We start from the raw sequence: 22,707 nt of genomic DNA, 5'->3' as shown, positions 1-22,707 counted from the left end.
CTCGGCCTCTGTCGCTCTTCAGGCAGAGATGAGCAGCTCCATCAGAGCTCCTACAGAGTGCATTCTGTAGAAGACTTGGAGAGGCTGGCCAAGGTTGACCAGGATGAACCAAGCTGTGAAGCCAAAGAACTGCTTCCCCAGACCGCTTTCAAACTGGGGGTGGGCTCCGAACGCAGGAATGACCCACAGCTGAGAGAAGAGAGGGAAGAATTTCTGACTGACTGATTGATTGATTCCTTCATTCATTCACTGAATTAATTTGACATTCCTTCTTTAAATATATGAATATAGATAGAACAAGCCAAACGATAAATAAAGCCCCTTAGATGTATTTCCATTGTGGTCCTTTCATTAGATCAATGGAAAAATGGCTATGGGCCCTATTCTGTCAAATTGAAATGCAACACAAATCATATACCGGTAGTTTGTTTTACTACCATGATGTTGGATAGGATGAGGAAGGCACAGATCTCTTGTGTTGCTCTCTTGGTCCAGCACGGCGTCTCACCATCTTCTACCTGGTCATCGGGTGGTGCTGATGATCGTGTGGGCTTTGGGACGTGACAATGGTTATATAATTTAGGGTAACCAGTGGTGGAAGAAGTACACTGTTCCTTTACTTAAGTACAAGTAGAAATACCCAGATAAAATAGTAATCTGGTAAAAGTATGTAGTTGAATGTACTTACGTATTGAAAGTAAAAGTATGCATTCTACATGACGTTTATGTTCCGATCCTTGGGAGCATTCAACCCTCAAACCACTGACTTCTGTGGTCCAGTTATTGCTCTGATTATATACTCTTCAAGTTGTCAGACTTCACATTTTAAAGTATATAATCATTTTTGCCATGTTTTCTATGCAAAATCCTTTTTTTCCCAAAGTAACTAGTAACTGTTTGGTTCAGATTAATGTAGTAGAGTACAAGTACAATATTTCCTTTGAAATGTAGTGGAGTAGGGCGGTCGGGTGGCGTAGCGGAGATTGCACTCGTCACCAATGCAAGAGGCTGCGGTCTCGACTCCCGGAGTCAGCATTGCCTGCGGCTTGGGCCGATCGTCATACTAACTCGTTTGGCTGAGTTAGTGGGAGGGAAGTCGTGGGTGGTAATCTGGCATTGTGGACAGCGACGCCTACAGGTGAGGTCTGGGCGCCTGCTCAGCGAAAGGCAGGAAGTGGTGAAGGCAGCGTGACCTCCCACACGTTACACTTCACCAATGAGAGTCCTCGCTGCCAGGTGAAAAGAGAGCCGCTGGCTGTCTCTGCATGTGTCGGAGGAAGCATGTGGTAGACTTTAGGGTTCCCTTGTACCGACGACCAGTAGGGGGAACATGCGTACAACAACCAGGTAGGGGAGGGGGGGAATTGGCATAACGACTAAATTGGGATGGGGAGAAAAGCATAGAAAATCAGGCGGAGAAAAAGAGGATAAAAAAAATTTAGTGGAGTAAAAGTACAACGTTCCCTAAAATGAAAATAAGTACAAGTACGAGTACCTCTAGATTGTATTTAAGGACAGTACTTGAGTAAAATACTTTACTTTACTCCTGCAACGAGGACTGCAGTAACCTCTCTTTCTTTGTGGATATAATTAGAGACGTCAGGGCTATAGCATCATAGATTAGAGGGGTTCCCAAACTTTTCAGGGCTATAGCATCATAGATTAGATTAGATTAGAGGGGTTCCCAAACTTTTCAGGCCGCAACCCCCAAATAACGATGTCAGAGAGCCGCGACCCCCACTATTATAGGAGGTAAAAAAAATTATAATTTTGTATGTATGGTTGAAACATGCAAACGTTCAAACGCACACACACTAATAAGCATTGGAGGCTTTTAACCAGGGCCGGACTGGGGAAATCATTCAGGCCAGGAAATATAGTGCAAAATATAGCCCCAGTCAGGCCACTTTTTAAGCAGGGGGTCTGGGGGTCCCCCACCAGGAATTTTTTTGTTACAAAGACTTCATTTCCTGCATTCTGGTGCAGGATTTTTTTTATTTGTACCCTTTAAATGCCAGTGTTTGTGATGGCATCACAAATGATTGTTAACACTTTGAGTGCCAGCGACGTGTTATGTCGTCTTTTCATGCCCCCCGTTGAGTGCCGACAACGCTAATTGTCGTTTGATTTTTTTTATTAGCGATCTGAATTCATATTTAATCAACCGAGTCTCCCATTGGTACAGCAGCCCCTCTAGGAGCTCCGATGGGAAAATACCGCCCCCAACGTCAATATACACAATCGATATTTGGAATGGCGATCAGGAATTGGAATAATCTTTTTGGAGAACATCTGATCTAAGGTAAGGAATCTATGTTACCAGTCTTGGGGTAATCGGAGCTGTTTTGACCTATATCTCAGCGTGTCCCATATGTGCTGTGTGTGTGTGTGATGTTGAGGAAATGAGAGAATAGATTTTTCAGCCCGCTTCTCTAGCGTGCATAAGTACACATATACTATCGATAATCTAGCATTTATTTGAAAATGATTCATAAATAGGCAGACAAATGACAACGTGTCTAGTGTATTCGAGAATATTCCAATAAATGCCGTTTATGAGGGAATCTTTATTTTCAGAAAATTTTCGAGAGAACAATAGCTTTTCGAAATGCTATAAAAAGGATATGAACCGATTAAAAAATAATCCGTTTCGACAATGTTGACTGCAAACAAGTCATTGATAAGCGACGGGCAGATTAGACACATAGCCATAATTTAAAAAATAGATTATGCGTTTTTAGCGCTATCATTGAAGTGGATGGCGGCATTCAAGGGGGTAAAAAGGAAAACACGGCCGGCACTGAAAGTGTTAAAAAACAGGCTAGTATGATTAGCAACAACACTGATTTTGATGGATTTTCTGTTTTTTTGTAATCTCAGATTGAAAAAAATACAATCTTTTATTCAACTTCAGCCCTGATCATAACACCACATATTAATTTTATAATTCTAACCCTTTAAATGCCACAATATATCAAATGCAAAGTAGATTTTTCTGGGGGGGATTATTACAGGCTAGCATGTGTCAATGATTAGCAACAACAGTTTTTTTTTAGGGTCCCGCCTCCACCAATCACATGCGGCTCCCTTTGTGTGTGTGTGTGAGAGCAAGAGAGAGAGAGAGAGAGATAGTTCTCCAACTTGTGTGAGTTGCAGTGATCGCCTGGTTGTTCCCCACCTAGGTTATCTAACTATTGCGCTGCTGCAACTAGAAACACTGGCCTGGCCTGCTTCTAAGTTCAGTGGCCTGACTGCATAGAACAAATATTAGGGATGCTCGATGTTGGCTTTTTTACCGATACCGATATTTTCCGATATCACATTTTAATGCCGATATCGGCTGATAATATCGGTAGGTTGATAATATCGGACATCCCTAAAAAATATATATATTTTTTTTAATCATCTGGCGACCCCCCCGCGGCAGGGGGGTCACGACCCCCACTTTGGGAACCCCTGGATTGGCAGGGCTAGCTAGCATCATAGATTAGAGAAATCTAGAAATGTGTAGATATGGTGAACATAAAAACCTTAGAAATAGTTTTCGTAGGGCGGTCAGGTGGCGTAGCGGAGATTGCGTTCGTCACCAACACCGGAGACGCTCACAGCTCCGGCGTTGTCACCAGCTTGGCTGGCCATTCACACTAATACAATTGGCTGTATTAGAGGGTGGGAAAGCTGGCGGGGTGGGTCCGGGTCGTTGTAAACAGCGACTCCTACAGTTCGGTCGGGGCGCCTGCTCAGCGCGGATAGGATCTAAGGGGGGTAGTGTGATCCTTCCACACGTTACACCTTCTCAGTGAGAGTCCGTGCTGCCAGGTGAAAAGAAGCAGTTGATTGGCTAGACGTGTGTCGGAGGAAGCACGTGATAGCCTCCACTCTCCCAGACCGACTGTGGGGGGTAAGTGCGCAGCGACCAGGAAGGGGATTGGGAATTGGCATAACGACTAACATTGGGATGGGAGAAAATCGGAAAAAAAGGAGGGGGAAAAAGATTTTTTTTTTTTTTAAATATATAGTTTTCATGCTAAGAGTAAAAGCCTACCAGTTTGTATTCAATGTCTCTTTCAACCAAGAGAAGGAAAGTATAATTTAAGGGGGTTATGTATTCTTAAAACATGTAAAAAGGTAAGAACTAATGTAAAAGCTAGATGTGTTTAAATTTTGGGAGTTAAATTATGGAATAGTCAGTGACGGGTTGAAGTTGTGCACTTCTCAGGGGAGATTTAAAAAAGCCTTAAAGGATAAAATAATTCAGGAGTACAGTTTTGAGTAAAAACATCAAACATTTGTTCTTTTCTTTAAAAAAATTATATCTTGCAGCATATTTCAAGTTTTTCTCTCTTATATTAAAATATATTTAGTTTTTAAGAATTTGTAAAGGATAGGCAAAAATAAGCATGTGCTTCAGCCTATTCCTTTTTTTCGGTCGTTGATTTTGGATTTTGTGTGTGAGCTTGCCTTGAATACGTACATTTGTGATTTATTTTTTTCACACGGTGTGTTTGATTTGTCTGTAAACAAGACCGAAAAATGTACTTCATTCATCCATTCAAATGTCAGGGCTAGCATCATAGATGCAAGATGTCAGGGCTATAGCATCATAGATTAGAGATGTCAGGGCTAGCATCATAGCAACTTGTCACCTTGTGCTGTCTATTACATCATGTAATGTATATGTAAGGTCTTTGTTGCTTAATATGTTTGATTTATATATTTTTGTACTACTTTTATGTCTTATTTTTAACAAATGTTATTCTTTGTGATTGAAGCACTTTGTGACCTTGCTCTGTGAAAGGTGCTATACTAAATTTACTTTACTTACTTGTGATTAAGTGCTCAATGAAATGATAAGGTACTATACAGTAGCAGTCCCTATAAGACAAGGTATTGCTATTCTTTCATCTACATAATTCCATGGTGCTGTAATTATCACAAGGATTCAATGTCCCCGATGACATCACTGATGGCCATATTCAAACTCATTGAATCTCAATAACTGTCAAACTAAATGAATGTGTGCAAAACTGTTTAGAGTTTTTGGATGTGTGTGAGATTAGGTACAAAATAAATCAGCAGTTTTTTGGTGAAGTGCCCCGTTAAAGTAAAGCGTTACCCAATTTAGTTATTTGTTATTCAATTAAAATAAATACAATTATACCATATTTATTGAAAAGTAAATATTGACTTTCTAAATTCTATTAAACACTCACAATAGCCCAAACCATCAAATGAAAATAATACCTTGGATATTGTGCTCTTCCTCGCATTCTTCTTCAGACTGGGGTGCCTGTGGAGACCCTCAATGATGAAGATGTTCTGGAGTATTAGCTCCAGCAAACTGAGAAGGGAGTAGGAGAGGTCCAGGCTCCCCAGAGTCCCACTAACCCCGACAGCCAGGGCTGCCACTAGGGAGAAGTAGGATAGAGTGAGCTGGCCCAGGGCTGCAGCCACCAGGAGCATCACATCCAGGCTACGAGTTGGGTTGTGTCCCCCCTCCTCTGCCCTCCTCTCTAGCTTCTGGGTCAGCATGCCAGCCAGGCAGCAGAGAGACATGACAGGCATGACGACTAGATGGTATCCATAAAACAACAGGAAGGCAGTGAAGCGGTGCTCGTGCTGGCTCACCCAAACTTGATAAAGGATGAAGATGGTGACTCCTACTATGAGAACCAGGCCACCAAACAGAGGGCCAACTAAAACCCCACCTTGGTGAACGATACGTAGGGTCAGCTTCTGAGCTACGTGTTGATGAGGACCTGGACTCATCCTGCGTCCAACGTTCTTCCACATTACATAAAGCATGCAGCCCGCCATCAGGTAGTACTCCATGTTGAAGGGGTAGAGTATCTCGTAGCCTTTCCTGAAGATAAGGCAGACTGGGCTTGCTCTGCACTGACAAAAGGTTGAATTGTCCATGCCTGGAGTCAGACACAGCTAATTACATACTGTTATCATGTTTCATGCACATTGTGATAGCACAGCACATAGGTAAATATTTATTTTACTGTCCCTTAATTGGACAGAGATGCATATAGCTGAAATACAATACCTGCTGAATATGAGGTCTCTGCACTCACAGACAAATTTATATTGCCTTCTTTCTCTAACTCGATCTCTTGGTGAATGGTGTCCTCTGTCACTGCATTGAGCCACAGCAGCATGTCTGCACAGAGAATCATCATAAGTCCAGACCTGGGGAGATATAAAATCTGAGTAAATGAAAAATCCTTAAACCTTATGAAGAACTGTTGAAATGTTATTCTAAATAAACATAATTGTGTGTGTTTTTAAGTGTTCTGCTACAACCCCAGCACGCACTAAAGCCCTTTGGGGGGGGGGGGGGGGGGGGGGGGGTAGTTTGACAGTAATTGGAAAAAATAGCAATCCCTATTGCTATTTTTCATCTACATCACTTCATTGAGCTGTAATTAAAACAAGGATACAGTGTCCTCTGATGACATCACTGGAAGACATATTCAAAGTTAAACTCATTAACTCTCAATAACTGTCAAACTAAATGAATGTGTGCAAAACTATGTGAGATGATGTGCAAAATAAATCAGCATTGTTTTAAATATACATTCAGAGAAAAACAAGTGGATGCAAATGTAAGAATCCAACAGTCATCATCGACACAGCTATACAAAGTTAGACCGAGGCACCTGGTGATGATCTTGTGCTTGTGAATGCAGTCTTTGGAGTGAGCCCAGAGCAAATATGTCTACAAGAGAAACATGGAAACAATTATTCACAAAAGCCACATGTTATCACAGTCAAAAAGAGTGTCTGAAGCCAACCATATTCTTCACCTGTAGTCCCAGAAAGGGAGCCTCAATGAATGGAGAGAGGACTTTAGCAGTAGGCTTACAGTCCACCAAGATAACGTAATAACCGATCGTGAAGATATCCACTAGTAGACTGAATGAAGCAAAAATCAGGAGGACCACTGTGAAAGAGGAGAACAAGCAATGTTTTTCTTCTGCCAACAGCAACAACCGGAAATGTTCTCATATATTGTACTATCTCATATATTGTAATATAATCATGATGATCATTACATTTATATAGCGCTTTTCTAGACACTCAAAGCGCTCCCCACAATGTAGGGTGGAAATTGCCTCCTTCACCATCACTGGTAGCACAATAAACAGGAGCTTACAGTACCTGTGACCGTGATTCCCCCAGCGTGGTGGTCTTTATGTGGGGAGATGCCAGGTTGTTTCCTGGCCCACAGCAGGTACCACAGCATCCAGGCCATACCAAACCCCATCAGTACCAACAGGAGGACCTGCGGCTGGTGCTTCAGACCCAGAGGGTTGAGAGCCTGTCCAGCCACCAGGGCTGCTCCCAGCAGCAGCACGTTCAGCCCCAGGAGCCCCGAGAGCAGACGCCGCCCACTAGGGGCCCACGTTGGTACTGGGTCCAGGTCTGGGTCCAGGTCTGGGTCCTGGGTCTGGAGGTCAGAGCCGTGCTGGGTCCCCGGTCCATTGTCAGAGGGACTGCCGGCTGTCTCCCAGTGGATATCCGTATCTGAGGCCATGGGTTTGGTCTGGGTGGTGGTGGGGCTTTACTCCCTTGTGCGTGTGAGCCGACTGTGGTTACTTTCTCCTACTCTCTTCACCTCACACTCGTCTCCTATGCTCCCGCCCATGGCTTGCCGGGTCACCAGTGTTTCCATGCCCACATGCACTTTGCACTTTGCACACTCCTAGTAATTACCCAACTATATTTAGAGCTATATTGTACCGTAAAACATTTAGATTCAATTAGATTAGATTAGATTCAAATGTATTGTCATTATACAGCACAAGTATGGTACAACGAAAATAAGTTGGCATCTAAACAGAGTGCAGATCTAGAGCTATTATCCAGAGATATTTCAACATTGTCTGCTGCTGCTACTTCATACTATTTGCTTGTTACTATTATTGCTTGTATTTTCTATTTTTTTTTTATCATATTCTTGTATTTTTATCTTATTTCGTTGATGTTGCTACTGCATGATTGAGGAACCAACACTAAATAATTTCACTCTTGTATGCTGCAAGAAAGAATATATACTGATGTGACAATAACGAGTCTGAAATCTAAAAAAAAGAATGTGCCTTTATCACAGCTAGTATTGTACAGTAAGTATCAGCTCACAGTTCACTCAAACACAGATAACATGTAGCTACCGGAACTATTTCCAGTACTTTAAAGAACCCTTTCGCATCTGCGCTAAAAAGGAAGATTCATTTGTGACATTACCTGATCTGATTCTGTGAACATTTATTGAAGTGAATGCGTGTCTAATTGAATTCTGTTGCTGGCCTCTGTGAGTCATTCAGAATCCAGAAGTGTAGACACACTAGATGCTAACCTCCACACAGAGCTCTACACACACAGCCAGTCAAAGGTTGTCCAAACCTCTGTGTAGGAAACTGACCTGATGCATTTAACATTTACATGGTGATCTAAAAAAAAAAAAAAAAAATGATTACCTTGTTTAAGAGTCAACTAGTCAATGTAATGTCCCTTGTTGTTAAGTATGGTGTGCTCGGTCGCTCTTCAGGCAGAGATGAGCAGCTCCATCAGAGCTCCTACAGAGTGCATTCTGTAGAAGACTCCAAGTGGCTGGCCAAGGTTGACCAGGATGAACCAAGCTGTGAAGCCAAAGAACTGCTTCCCCAGACCGCTTTCAAACTGGGGGTGGGCTCCGAACGCAGGAATGACCCACAGCTGAGAGAAGAGAGGGAAGAATTGCTGACTGACTGATTGATTCATTGATTAATTGAATTTCTTTGACATGCCTTCTTTGAATATATGGACAGTTCAACCAGATATAACTGTCTTGTACAATAAAAACAATAAATAAAGTCCCTTATGCTTATTTCCATTGTGCTCCTTTCATTACATTGATGGAAAGATTGCTATGGTCCCTATTATTCTGTAAAAGGTAAACGTACAAAGACAAATCATAACGTTTGTTTTACTACCATGATGTTGGATAGGATGAGGAAGGCACAGATCTCTTGTGTTGCTCTCTTGGTCCAGCAGGGCGTCTCACCATCTTCTACCTGGTCATCGGGTGGTGCTGGTGTGGTGTTCCTCTCCAGCAGTGAGATGTTTGTCTTCTCCGCCTCTTTTATGGCTACAGTGCTCTTCTTGAGCTTTTTGGGACATAAGAGTGGTTACAATTTAGGGTAACACTTTACTTTAGGGTGGGGGTGGAGGTAAATTATGATTAAGTGCCTAGGAACTAATGAGGACTTATATGAATGTTTCATAGGGAGGTGTAGTGGTTACGTCATTGCCGTTTTTCGTGTTCCACCCTCTGTCCAACCCAATGCATTTCCCCATTGCCCATTTCTAAATTGTCTCGTTTAAAACAAATAAAGCATTAACATTGGCATGGTGTACCTTTCTGTCGTTATTCATCCACAATCTATAGCTCAACATGAAAATATTCGCAATTAATCATTAAAAAAAATCGCAGAATTTTATTTCAACCAAAAATGCTTAAACAATAATGTTGGTGATAGAAGGGAACTCATTTTGTGCAAAAATTGAAAGTTTTTCAATTTCCATGCGGCAGAATTGTTACAATAGCCGATAATCCATTTTCCCAATGATAAATCCCTATAGGCCCCTACGGGTGGAACAACCAGTGACGTCAGACTACACCTCCCTATAGGGAAGGAAAGTAGAAGCCATTCTGGAAGGACATCCCTGCACTGAGACATAAGTCTGAAACATTTGTTTGTTAACATAGTTCCTCATTGGTTCCTATAGGTACTTAATCCTTAAAGTAAAGTGTTACCCAATTTAGTTAAATATTATTTACTTACTTACTTACGCCTGCTACCCCTTCTGGGGCATTATTTGAATTATTTAATTCAAATAAATACAATTATACTATATTTATTGAAAAGTAAATATTGACTTTAGAAATAGTCCAAACCATCAAATGTAAATAATACCTTGAATATTGTGTTCTTCCTCACTTTCTTCTTCAGACTGGGGTGCCTGTGGAGACCCTCAATGATGAAGATGTTCTGGAGTATTAGCTCCAGCAAACTGATAAGGGAGTAGGAGAGGTCCAGGCTCCCCAGAGTCCCACTAGCCCCGACAGCCAGGGCTGCCACTAGGGAGAAGTAGGATAGAGTGAGCTGGCCCAGGGCTGCAGCCACCAGGAGCATCACATCCAGGCTACGAGTTGGGTTGTGTCCCCCCTCCTCTGCCCTCCTCTCTAGCTTGTGGGTCAGCATGCCAGCCAGGCAGCAGAGAGACATGACAGGCATGACGACTAGATGGTATCCATAAAACAACAGGAAGGCAGTGAAGCGGTGCTCGTGCTGGCTCACCCAAACTTGATAAAGGATGAAGATGGTGACTCCTACTATGAGAACCAGGCCACCAAACAGAGGGCCAACTAAAACCCCACCTTGGTGAACGATACGTAGGGTCAGCTTCTGAGCTACGTGTTGATGAGGACCTGGACTCATCCTGCGTCCAACGTTCTTCCACATTACATAAAGCATGCAGCCCGCCATCAGGTAGTACTCCATGTTGAAGGGGTAGAGTATCTCGTAGCCTTTCCTGAAGATAAGGCAGACTGGGCTTGCTCTGCACTGACAAAAGGTTGAATTGTCCATGCCTGGAGTCAGACACAGCTAATTACATACTGTTATCATGTTTCATGCACATTGTGATAGCACAGCACATAGGTAAATATTTATTTTACTGTCCCTTAATTGGACAGAGATGCATATAGCTGAAATACAATACCTGCTGAATCTGCGGTCTCTGCACTCATAGAAAAACTTGTATTGCCAAAAGCATCCATGTTTTCCTTCTCTAACTCGATCTCTTGGTGAATGGTGTCCTCTGTCACTGCACTGAGCCACAGCAGCAGGTCTGCACAGAGAATCACTATAAGCCCAGACCTGGGGAGATATAAAATCTGAGTAAAAAGAACAAACCAACAGGCCTACTGTTGAAATGTTACAAATGTAAAGTTGGGTGCATTTTAGTGTTCTGCTACAACCCCAGCACTAGCTAAAGCTTTTTTGTCTACTCCTTTTTGTATGAATACAATTAAATCAGACACACAAACATAAACATGCAAGTATAGTTAAAGAACAATACTCACAAAAACAATGCTGATTTATTATGCTCATATCCCAAAACTCAAAACTGTTATGTACGCATGCATTTAGTTTGACAGTGAAATGATGGCGATAAAAAAATAAAAATAAAAAAAAGCAATCCCTCTCGCATTTTTTTTTTATCTACATCACTTCATTGAGCTGTAAATAATTAACACAAGGATTCAGTGTCCTCTGATGTCATCACTGGCAGACATATTCAAACTCATTAACTCTCAGTAACTGTCAAACATGAATGTGTGCAAAACTGTGTGAGATTATGTGCAAAATAAATCAGCATTGTTTTAACTATACATTCAGAGCAAAACAAGTGGATGCAAATGTATTAATCCAACAGTCATCATGGACACAGCTATACAAAGTTAGACCGAGGCACCTGGTGATGATCTTGTGCTTGTGAATGCAGTCTTTGGAGTGAGCCCAGAGCAAATATGTCTACAAGAGAAACATGGAAACAATTATTCACAAAAGCCACATGTTATCACAGTCAGAAAGAGCCTGAAGAGAGAAAGAAGCCAATCATATTCTTCACCTGTAGTCCCAGAAAGGGAGCCTCGATGAATGGAAAGAGGACTTTAGCAGTGGGCTTACAGTCCACCAAGATGACGTAATAACCGATCCTGAAGATATGCAGCAGTAGACTGAATGAAGCAAAAAACATGAGGACCACTGTGAAAGAGGAGAACAAAACAAAAAAAAATTGGCCAACAGCAAATGTTCTCATTTTTGTCATTTTGATTTGATTGATTTGATTGAAGTTTATTTCAAATATGCAACAACAACAACAAGCAAACAACAAGTATAGATATAGCCTTAAGCCATTAAAATAATAATATAAAACTAAAAACTAAAAAAAACAAAAAACAAACAAAAAACACAAAAGTCAAAGAAGAAGTATACTTATTTAATCCCACCCGTTTTTACTCATCATCAGATCATACTTTAGTAACTTTACTAATAATACTGTAAGGGTCCACCTGCCCTGAGGTTTTCCCCTGCCCTTCACTTGCCCCCACCTTTGCACAGACTTTCCCCTGCTCCTCACTTGCCCCCACCTTTGCACAGACTTTCCCCTGCTCCTCACTCGCCCCCACCTACTGGACAGATATTGCCACTACTCCCCCTTCACTTGCACATCATCAAGATATCTGTATTTATGTGTTTTCTCCCCTTAGTGTTAACCCTTCCGCTGTATTTGTTACCCTCTGTGCTACCGTGCTTTTGTTAAGTGTTATTCTGTCTTTTAGTTGTGTTCCCCAGTGTGTTTTGGCCTTTTGTTATCTTTTGTCCTTTACCCCAGTGTGTTCAGTCTGTTCCTGTCCCTATGTGTGTCTTGTTTGCTGATTGCCCTGCTGTGTCTCATGTGTTAATTGTTCCCCCTATATCTGTTGTGCCTTCCCTGCCCCTCGGTTCATTGTATGGTGTCCACGTTTGCTACTGCTGTTTGTGTTCATGGTCTGTTTGCTGTTGCTGTTCCTGTGATCCTGTGACTCCCTATCCAGTAGTTTGTAGTAAGTGTTTCAGTGTTAGTCTTCTTTGTTCTCCATCTTTGTTTTCGTGTTACAGTTCGTTTTTGGTTAGTGCTTTGTAGGGATGCCCCGATCGATCGGCCAGCGATCGGTATCGGCCGATATTCAGTATAAATATGAGATCGGTGAATTCCGATAATGCTTTATTTTCACCGATCGTGAAAACCGATCGATGACACGGAAAACATGATCCAATTCTCTGCAGAGTTCTCACTCGCTCTTCTCTCACAGCCACACTCTGCTGCTGCACGTCTTGCCCCTCCTCCTCCTCCTCCTCCTCCTCCTCCTCCCCCTCCCAGACCCGTGGCATGTCAACAAACCCTTCGGCAAGAGTCGAGAGCATGAGCACCGCAGAGCTCCTCTTTCAACATAACAAGCATTAAACAAAATGGCCCAGTCATCTATTCACTTTTGTTTAATACATGAGGCGTTGTCTAATGTTATCTAGCTACTGATAGCTCCTGATATCAACGTGACAGTTTGGCATCGTTTTCGCAAGTGCTGGCTAGCGTTGGCTAACTAGCTATTGCTCGTGAGCTAATGTTAGCTACCGAGCTAACGTTACTGTTTAAACAAAACTACACAGTCAACTATTCACTTTAGTTTAATACATGATGTCTAACTGGCTAGCTACTGATAGCTCCTGATATCAACAAATGCGCATTTCAGTTTAAGAATGATAGGGATGCGCCAGTGTAACAGAGGCTACTCGCCCCTGTCACGAATTCGACCATGCCTTGAGTGGGAGTCGAACCCCAGGCGTCCGCACTGCGGGCTGCGCCAAGAAAGGAATTCCCTCCTAAGCGCTCAGTTTGGATGCCTCTGGGGAGTGAGTTTTACACCCGTTACACCAGCATGAGACCTCCGTTAGCTAGGTAGCTCACATTAGCTCACTGTTTTAACTAAATTACCCAGTAAACGAAATAGTTCACTTTATTTTAATTAAGGCTGTCAAATATATCGCGTTAATATCGCGTTAACTCCCGATTCTATTAATGCCACTAATTTTTTTAACTCAAGATTAACTAAATTTTTTTTTTTTTTTTTTTTTTACTAGACTTCACTCAGGTGTATTATTGATGCTCTCATTGATACTATGTTTGTTTCTGAAGTGTGTGTGTGTGTGTGTGTGTGTGTGTGTGTGTGTGTGTGTGTGTGTGTGTGTGTGTGTGTGTGTGTGTGTGTGTGTGTGTGCGTGTGTGTGTGTGTGTGTGTGTGTGTGTGTGTGTGTGTGTGTGTGTGTGTGTGAGATATAGAGAGAGAGGGGGGTGAGAGAGATGAGGAAGGGGCAAAAGAGAAAAAGAGCTGGGAGAGTGTGTGTGTGAGGGAGAGAGGGGGGTGTGTGATTAATCAGCCCTTGTGTGTGTGAATGTAACAAGTTCCTAACGTTTTCTTTCCCCTATTATTTCATGCACACTTTATTCATTGTTTTAAATTATTATTTTCTTTTAAGTTATTTTGTGCATCACTCTGTTTTGAATTTGATGCAAATTTGCAATGCATGAGGGTCATCCTTTTGTGTTAAATGGCTGCACAAAGCAAGCATTTGTTGACTCGCATGTTGATAAGAGTATTAAAACTTGGAACTTGAAAAAGATCTGTTTAAGGTAATAAAAAAAAAAAAAATGCGATTAATTTGCGATTAATCGCGAGTTAACTATGGACAATCATGCGATTAATCGAGTTAAATATTTTAATCGTTTGACAGCACTAATTTTAATACATGATGCATTGTCTAACGTCATCTAGCCGGCTAGCAGTAGCTACAGATAGCTCCTGATATCAATGTCTTATAACATAATTGACATTATTCATTTTTGCAGCTGAACATTGGCTAATTAGCTATCATGCTTCACATCTTATCCGTTTCAGACCCTGTTGAACTATCGCTCTGACTGGGGACCTTGAGGGCATGCTGAATGTGATTTGACCAAAGCAGAGTATATACACACAGACAGTGGAGCTGTTTGTAGATAGCGAGCATTTTGACTTGTTGCGTGGTGGCGATGTCTTGCAGATAATACAACTACAAGTATAATTATATATATATTTTATATATAAAAAAAAAGTATATATAATTTTTTTATTTCTTTTTAAAAACCAAAAATGACCGGTATTGGTATCGGCCGATATGGCTCATAGACGATCGGTGATCGGTATCGGTGGCAAAAAACATGATCGGGGAATCCCTAGTGCTTTGTTTGTAGATTAGTTTGTTTGTTTTCCCTACCAGCTCTGCTGTGGTTCTTAGTTCTTTGTTTTATGTTTTGTCCTCTGCCAGCCATTGCTGTGCTACCCCTGTTTTGTTGCACCAAGTAAAGCAGGGCTATTCAACTGGCGGCCCGCGGGCCAGATCCGGCCCGCGGGATGATTCTGACCGGCCCGCCAAAGATTACATGATAATAAAAAAAAATAAAAAAAAATTTTTTTTTTTAAATATTTTTTATTATTTTTTTTTTAACTTTTTTTTTCATGTCAACGTTAACACGCACAATTGAGCCAAAAGTCACTCAATTAATGACAGATTTCATTGATAAATTGAGGGAAAACTTTGCAAGTTGATTTGATGAATTTGTCCAGATAATTGATGCATTTTGTGAGCAACCCATTTGCCAATGTAGCTGCTATTTCCACAAAAGGACAAGAGTTCCTTGCATCACTTCACATTGATGAAGGTCTCCTGCAACTTGAAATAATTGACATGCAAGCATCATCTGCTCTGAAGCAGGCACTTGAGAATGAATCCACCACAACATTTTGGATAAAGTGTATTCATGTCAAGACATTCCCCAAAATAAAAACGCTGGCAATATCTGTGCTAACAATGTTTGGCTCAACATACACCTGTGAATCCAGTTTCTCTCACATGAATGCCATTAAAACAAGCAACCATGCCTCCTTGACAAATGAGCATTTGCATCACTGTTTGCGGGTAGCCCTCACTTCCTATGAACCCTCTTTCTCTGCCATTGCCCAGTCAAAGAAGTGCAATCGCTCTCATTAGATGTGTGTATGTAGGCTAGGCCTGTCTGCCCCCCACCCCCCTGATGTTTGAGAGTTAAGAGTCGACAATAAGTGCTAATAAGATGCTGTGATTTGCTGTTGTTGCACAGACATGAAGCACTTTTTCATAAGCTCAGCTGCACTATAAATGTGTTTTTTTGTTCAAGTGTTGATGTTAGAATGTTCAGATGCACATCATGCACTTGTTTGTTTTTTATTTTATTTTTATATTGAAATGTTGAAGAGGAGATGTTGCAGTTGTTGCACATAAATGAAGCACTTTTTTTGAAAAGTATACTACTTTTGCAATGTAGTTAAAGGGGATCTTATAAATGGCCTTTTTCAGTGTTTAGCATTGTTTCCTAGCTATGTGGACTTATATTAATATGATCTATGTCTCTAATTCTCATATTGGCGCATTCTTCCAATTCTCCTCTCACAATATTCACCCTCACTGAACTGAGTCATCTGAAAATGTGCTGATTTGTGATGTCAGAGAGACACTGCTGCATGATAATCAGCTGAGTTTCCACACAGTTCCCACAGTGGTTGGAGCCCAGGCTCAAAACGAGTTTTTGAGTACTTGATTAGAAATACAAAACAATGAATTAAAAAAAAACATATTACAGAGGTGTTCCATAAACCCACAGGAATTGTGTAAAAGTGCCCAAATAGTGAAAGAAATAGTAAAATAGTTCCCCTTTAAATAAAAGTTGTGAAAATGTGGTTGCGTGTTGTGTCAAGTGTACATATATTCATAGCACGGGGAGGCGCTGTGGCAGTCCGGCCCCTGGCCCCTTGGGTTTCTGACAATGTGGCCCCCTGAACAATTTAGTTGAATAGCCCTGAAGTAAAGGCTCATTTTGATATACTTCACCCCTGGCTCCTCGTCTCGTTCTGCCTATTGCCTTTTCTCCTTGTCCTGTTCTGCGCTTGGGTCCTCCACCAACACTATCCCTAACAAATACTTTACTAACTGCTCTCTTCATTGTCAGACTTATCAATTATGTACTAATTCAATTGTACTTAGTTAACTTTCTTTTTTGGAATAATTCCTTATTATTATTTGCCCAAACTGTAGGTATACCCTGTATAGTTTCTCTAGCCATTTTATATACAACTACCTACATATGCACATATATACATACATATATATATACATACATACAGCTAGTTATCAAACCCCTTCTTCAGCTCTGTACCTCTGGAAAACCATTTGACTATATTTTATTTTAAACTGTTTTATGTTTTGACATTGCTTTAACTCCACAATCAGACCATTCCATAATTTTACTCCGCAAATTGAAATACAAAGACTTTTCATGGTCGTTCGAAAACTGTATCTTTTAAAATTAAATACACAAACAAATAATATAATCATATTCATAGCTATACTTTTTGGACCTCATTAATCAAACAAAATACAAAGATATATACAGAGAGCTTTATAAATATATAAAGAATATCAAAATAATTTCCACTTATTTGATTATATGGAGTCCTTGGAAATAGTTGGCATGCATATTTTCTTCATTTCTAATGCATTATTTCTCGACTTCTTTATGCTGGAAAATGGGCATTTATGTATTCTGCACCCTCTGCATGGAATATGTTGCAGAATCTCTTAAAATGTAAATCCCCTATCTTTTTTTATAAATCGAAATTATTTGTGTCTTTTTTTAGTTTTTTGTTTTCCGTCTGTAACTATATGTTTATTTTTATGCTGCTGCCTGTCTTGGCCAGATCTCCCTTGGAAAACAGATTCTTAATCTCAATGGGATTTTCCTGGTTAAATAAATTATATACCTAATTTATATTAGTTTATATAAATTGTGACACTGTATTTTATAAAATGTTCAACATTTTACACAAATGGTGATAAACAGGAGCTTACCTGTGACCGTGATTCCCCCAGCGTGGTGGTCTTTATGTGGGGAGATGCCAGGTTGTTTCCTGGCCCACAGCAGGTACCACAGCATCCAGGCCATACCAAACCCCATCAGTACCAACAGGAAGACCTGCGGCTCCTGGTGCTTCAGGCCCAGAGGGTTGAAAGCCTGTCCAGCCACCAGGGCTGCTCCCAGCAGCAGCACGTTCAGCCCCAGGAGCCCAGAGAGCAGACGCCGCCCGCTGGGGGCCCAAATCAGGACTGGGTCCAGGTCTGGGTCCTGGGTCTGGAGGTCAGAGCTGTGCTGGTTCCTGGGTCCATTGTCGGAGGGACTGCCGGCGGTCTCCCGGCTGACGTCCGTATCTGAGGCCATGGGTTCGGTCTGGGTGGTGGTGAGGTTCTTCTGGCTTCACACGCTGGCCTTCTCTCGGAGAACGCTCGTCTCTCGTGTGTGTAAGACGTGCTTACCTGCTCTCTGCACTTCACACTCGTCTCTCACACTCCCAAATCATTTGAATAGAAAATATCCTGACCACACCACATGAAAGCGTACGTACGTTAACAAAAGAAAACTGGCTGGAACGAATCCTACTCTTTCAACCCTCCCTCAACAACGTGCATAGTGCAGGTGTGGTCATAATCGCCCACGTTTACTTCCAACTTAACCATGCCACGCCTTTCAAAGCAGCAAGTTCAAGTTTCTTTTTTGTTTACTTTTCATGTTGACCTTCATGTTGTCATTGTCAACGTGGGCTCTGGTGCAAGAAGCAGATTCCATACACCATAGGCCTTAGTCTTCAACACACTGAGAAACATGCAGACACCTGTCTTCTAGGTACAGTGTAACAAGACCAAACACCCAGGATCAGGGACGAGTATTTTTTGGAGATTGTAAGGGAGAACTCCACTCCAATGCCACTTATTGCTGCCGTTTATAGTGCGACTGCGCACAATAAAGTGACGTCAGAACGTGCCTTTATCATTGCCAGTAGCAGCTCACAGTTCACTCAAATACAGATAACATGTAGCTACTGGAAATGACGAGTGTTGTGTATTGTACAAATAAGTGGGGCCTTTATTGAGGTTTTAAACCCCGGGTTCTAGATGTTGTCAGTCAAGTAAAAAAATTAAAATAAAAAAAAGGATACGAGCTGAACCTGACCACTGAAGAAACGGTAGGCTCTACTGCCCTCATAATCAGTGGTGCAGTGGTGGTGCCACGCGGTGCACACAAAAATGCGTTCACAACTTTCACTCGACTCGCCGTCCGTGCGCGGCACGCCAAGTACTGGCACTTATCTATCACCTAGTCTTTGCATAACAACAATAGCATAGCAATAGCTTAACAAAGAACGAGAAGTGCAAAACCAAAATACAAGCCCTGTGGGGGTTTTCTTGAGCTGTGGAGCTCTCACTATGTGACAAATGGTCCCGACTGGAAGGATGAGATATTTCTTATAAGTTGTGCTTTAGAAGGAAACTGTCCTTCTGTAAACTGTAAGTTACATTGTTAATTTAGTTTGTATTAACTTTTCTAGTTTAAGTTAATTCAATTAAAGAAATTGTAACTACAATATTGCACCTACAATTACATTTAAAACATTGTTTGTTTTTCAACCATATCTGTTGACAATATAATTTCTTTATATATTGAAGGCTACATACATCCTGCTACCTTTTTCCGCTTCTCTATTTCAAGGCAATATTTACAAAAACTAAACTAAAACTAGTAATTTCCTATACAAACATGTTTCCTACTATTTATGCATAATAATCATCTGTTCTGTGCGCACACGAGGGAACATGTATCGCGAGCGTGCATGTGGCGTCATTTAAACAGAGTACAGGCACTTCTGATATTACGACTGCACCCCTGCTCATAATACTGCTGAGACAAGCAGGCTCTTAACTTAATGCCCGCCAACAACGATTATACGTGTTTGGCCAACAACCGTTGAACGCCAACCACGTATATACGTTATTTGATCGCTTTTCCTTTTTTCCCGATATTTGTATTCATTATTCATCCAGGGACCTTGGTGTTACCATAGGGAATGAGTCTGAGGTCGCCAAAGTGCAATACCGGCCACATCCAGCTAGACGGCGTATATCGAGCACCCTTTGTAACCTTGTATCTTGGCCTGTGTAATGGCCAAATGTCTCCGGTTTCATTTTTCCTTGTCGGGCGAGGCGAGCGGTTCTCCCGGTTCCATTGAAGCGCGTCAAATATCCCCGATCCATATGTTGTGGTGGATTATGCCGTATACCAAATGGACATTGGATGTACCAGATGGCGATCAAACAATTGGAATATTATTTTTGTGCATACTCCCGATCACAGGTAAGGACGATCTTATGTAAATTTGAGCTTGATCCTGCAATGCTTTTATACCGATCGGGCTGATAAGCGTTTTTAGTGTTCAATACGAATGCCGTTACTGACAATCAAATAATCAGAAACGACCTATGAGGCTATAACTCAGCATTTCGGGAATTACCCTAGAGTCCTAGACCACTCTAAAACTATACTTATATTCACCATGGTATAACATGGGAAAGTATGGATGGAAAAATTCATTATTTTCACATATTGAACGATAGATAGGTGATGTCAAATGGGCCGTAGTATTGTATCCATAGCGTTAGGTTATGACTATAACCAAGTTCTGTTAGTATAGCGACGCTCAGCATCGCTCTCTGCACTATCTCGCATACGTGCACGCGCACTGAATAAAGACCACAATGTACCTTTAATCCCAATATTCGTCTGACCACACCCCTATCAGCTTACCCATATAAGCAGGGGTGGGGCCACCCACTCTCCTCCTTCCCAAGCTTTCGCCACAAGGCGAGGTCAAAGGCTGCAGCGGCGTCGGATGCAGAGCGTCGCTATACTAACAGAACTTGGTTATAGTCATAACCTAACGTTCTGTATCGTATCGCTCTCGCTCGGCATCGCTCTCTGCACAAGGGAGGCCGAGCGAGAGCCAACGGCCGACAAATACACCCCGCTGACAGCCCCCCACAAACCATCAGAACAGGGAGGGCCGAGCCCCCCCGACCCACCCTAATGGCGGGCACCCCCCCTATTAGGGGCTTCACGGGAGGGCGACGGACCCGACCGTGCGAAGAGGCACTCAAGCAACTCAACGCACAGGGTGAGCAGACCGTGGCTTGACCCCACGACTACACACACGCACAACCCGCATGCCACCCGGGAACGAACGGAGGAACAACCTCGTTACTGCCCCCAGAATCACGGGGTCAAGGGCAAACCCAACCCCGTGGCAAGGCCGTAGCAGCGGAGCACGAAGGAAGACCCAGACCCACCAAAAGGACTGGACTCCCTAGAATGGGGGCCCGGAGAAGTCCATGATGCCAGCATCAAGACCCCACCAGGTGGGCACGTAGTGCCCCGCCCCCCACATCGCCAGCGTATTCGGACAAAGGCCCCTCAGTTACTGCACCTGGTATTCCCAGGCGGAATCCCATCCAAGTACTAACCAGGCCAGAACCTGCTTAGCTTCCGAGATCGGACGAGATCGGGCGTGTTCAGGTTGGTATGGCCGTAAGCCGAGCGGGCCCTGTCCCCCCAATAGTACACCGCCTGGCACACTGACCCTGCAGAACAGGCAGTCAGCATGGCCGTAAGCACACAAAAAAGGTTAACCAACGGAAGCAGGCAGCGCACCGGGGAAAAACCAGGCAACAGGCTGTTAACCCTAGCCTGGAGACTGCGGACGAGACAGGCGCCAGAGGGGACAGCTGAACACAGCCGCCCCGGCGGAAGGAGCGTAAGCTGGCGGTGTTGCATGACCAAGCCTCCATTTAAAAACCCCCACCCAGAGGGGTCGAGGCAGAGAAGGCTGACACGATTGGCAGACGTCATGAACGTGCAGGGGCACCCTCAAACGGTGAACCCGGGAGTTGACACTGCTCCAACACACCAGGGAATCAACCACCTCGGTGTTACCCAATGCGGTGGTTGTTCCTATAACCCCTCAAGAAAAAACTCCAAAACACACCTGCGGGTATACACCGGCTATACCGCAGTACAAGTGTTTCAGTTTCCAAAAAGGGTTAACCCAGGCCTACGGGTCGCAAACATCACTTCGGACCGGGCCTGGCGGTACGGGAAGCACAGGGTCACCAGAGGAGGTCAAAAAACCACCCCCACAGGCCCCTCTTCGCCATGCGTGAGAGAGGAGCGAAAAATAATGGAGAACCAGCCCCTAAGCACACCGTACCTGGTATTCCCCGGCGGTCTCCCAACCAAGTACTAACCAGGACCAACCTGTGTAGCGGCCGAGATCCGACGAGATCGAGCGCGTACAGAATGGCATGGCTGTAAGCCATGACGACAGTGCTGAGTAAAAACATACCCAACCAGGGTCTCCATAGCGCTTAACCCTGTGACACCCAGACCGACCTGGCATTTTTCCCCCTGAAAAAAGCCCAAGTCCCTCAGGGTACCAGAACAGCAGATCTGCATCCCCGGCGGACAACGGGTTCAACTGATCTGGACCAGCGTGACCAGAACCAGTCCCGTGCCCTAACCACGCCGACATGCCTACTCCAGGAGAAGGGCAGATATGCGTGTTGATCTTAACATGAAAAGAAGGCGCCACCCAGACGTTCGGACGAACCGCGCCTGGTGGCCCACCCCAAGGGCGTGAGACCCCACCACATATGTTCAGATCCATCCCGTCATCATCCCCCAGACATGAACGAGAATCCGTCGACAACCCACCCAGGTCATGGGATGTGGTCGTCGGAAGAGGAAAAACCCCCATCTCAGTTGCTTTATAAAAACGCTGTTTCAACCACAAGCAACCAAGGCGTGCCAGTCAATCGCCTGTTTACAGCGAGCTAGCACTATACGTGCGTCGGGACACACCCCCATCAATGAACAGGCTAATTAGACCCGTCATTGAATCCCCAAGGCGCCCAGGGGAACGACAAGAGGGGTGTGACACTCCCTAACTCCAACACTTCTGGAATAGAAAGAAGGAAGCATCAACAGTATGTATCCCAGTCTACACAGCCGGGGTAAAAAATGTTCACATTTTTACATCCCACCACCCTCCCATAGGAAAGAGACGGGGATCCCCAGAGAGACTTCCCACGCGAGCTG

The 22,707-nt window shown here is 43.1% G+C and overlaps 2 protein-coding genes across 2 annotated transcripts; both read right to left on the bottom strand.

Annotated features, from left to right (window-relative positions):
- Window positions 1-18: 18 nt before the first annotated feature.
- Window positions 19-7,543, bottom strand: LOC311235529 (proton channel OTOP3-like; the record flags this gene model as incomplete). Its single annotated transcript, XM_084322997.1, has 7 exons — window positions 19-189; window positions 438-551; window positions 5,245-5,921; window positions 6,053-6,195; window positions 6,666-6,724; window positions 6,813-6,949; window positions 7,168-7,543. The coding sequence occupies 7 exons, from the start codon at window positions 7,541-7,543 to the stop codon at window positions 19-21; spliced, it is 1,677 nt and encodes a 558-aa protein (XP_084179123.1).
- A 1,010-nt stretch (window positions 7,544-8,553) lies between these two features.
- LOC311235528 (proton channel OTOP3-like) lies at window positions 8,554-17,946 on the bottom strand (the record flags this gene model as incomplete). The annotated part of the gene is made up of 7 exons (XM_084322996.1): window positions 8,554-8,724; window positions 8,982-9,155; window positions 9,966-10,642; window positions 10,774-10,931; window positions 11,530-11,588; window positions 11,686-11,822; window positions 17,580-17,946. The coding sequence occupies 7 exons, from the start codon at window positions 17,944-17,946 to the stop codon at window positions 8,554-8,556; spliced, it is 1,743 nt and encodes a 580-aa protein (XP_084179122.1).
- Window positions 17,947-22,707: the final 4,761 nt, after the last annotated feature.

Source organism: Notolepis coatsorum (assembly GCF_963971535.1).
Source record: "Notolepis coatsorum genome assembly, chromosome: 10".
Taxonomy (NCBI): domain Eukaryota; kingdom Metazoa; phylum Chordata; class Actinopteri; order Aulopiformes; family Paralepididae; genus Notolepis; species Notolepis coatsorum.
The sequence above is the reverse complement of the archived record's forward strand: the minus strand, read 5'-3'. Positions and strand labels throughout refer to the sequence as shown.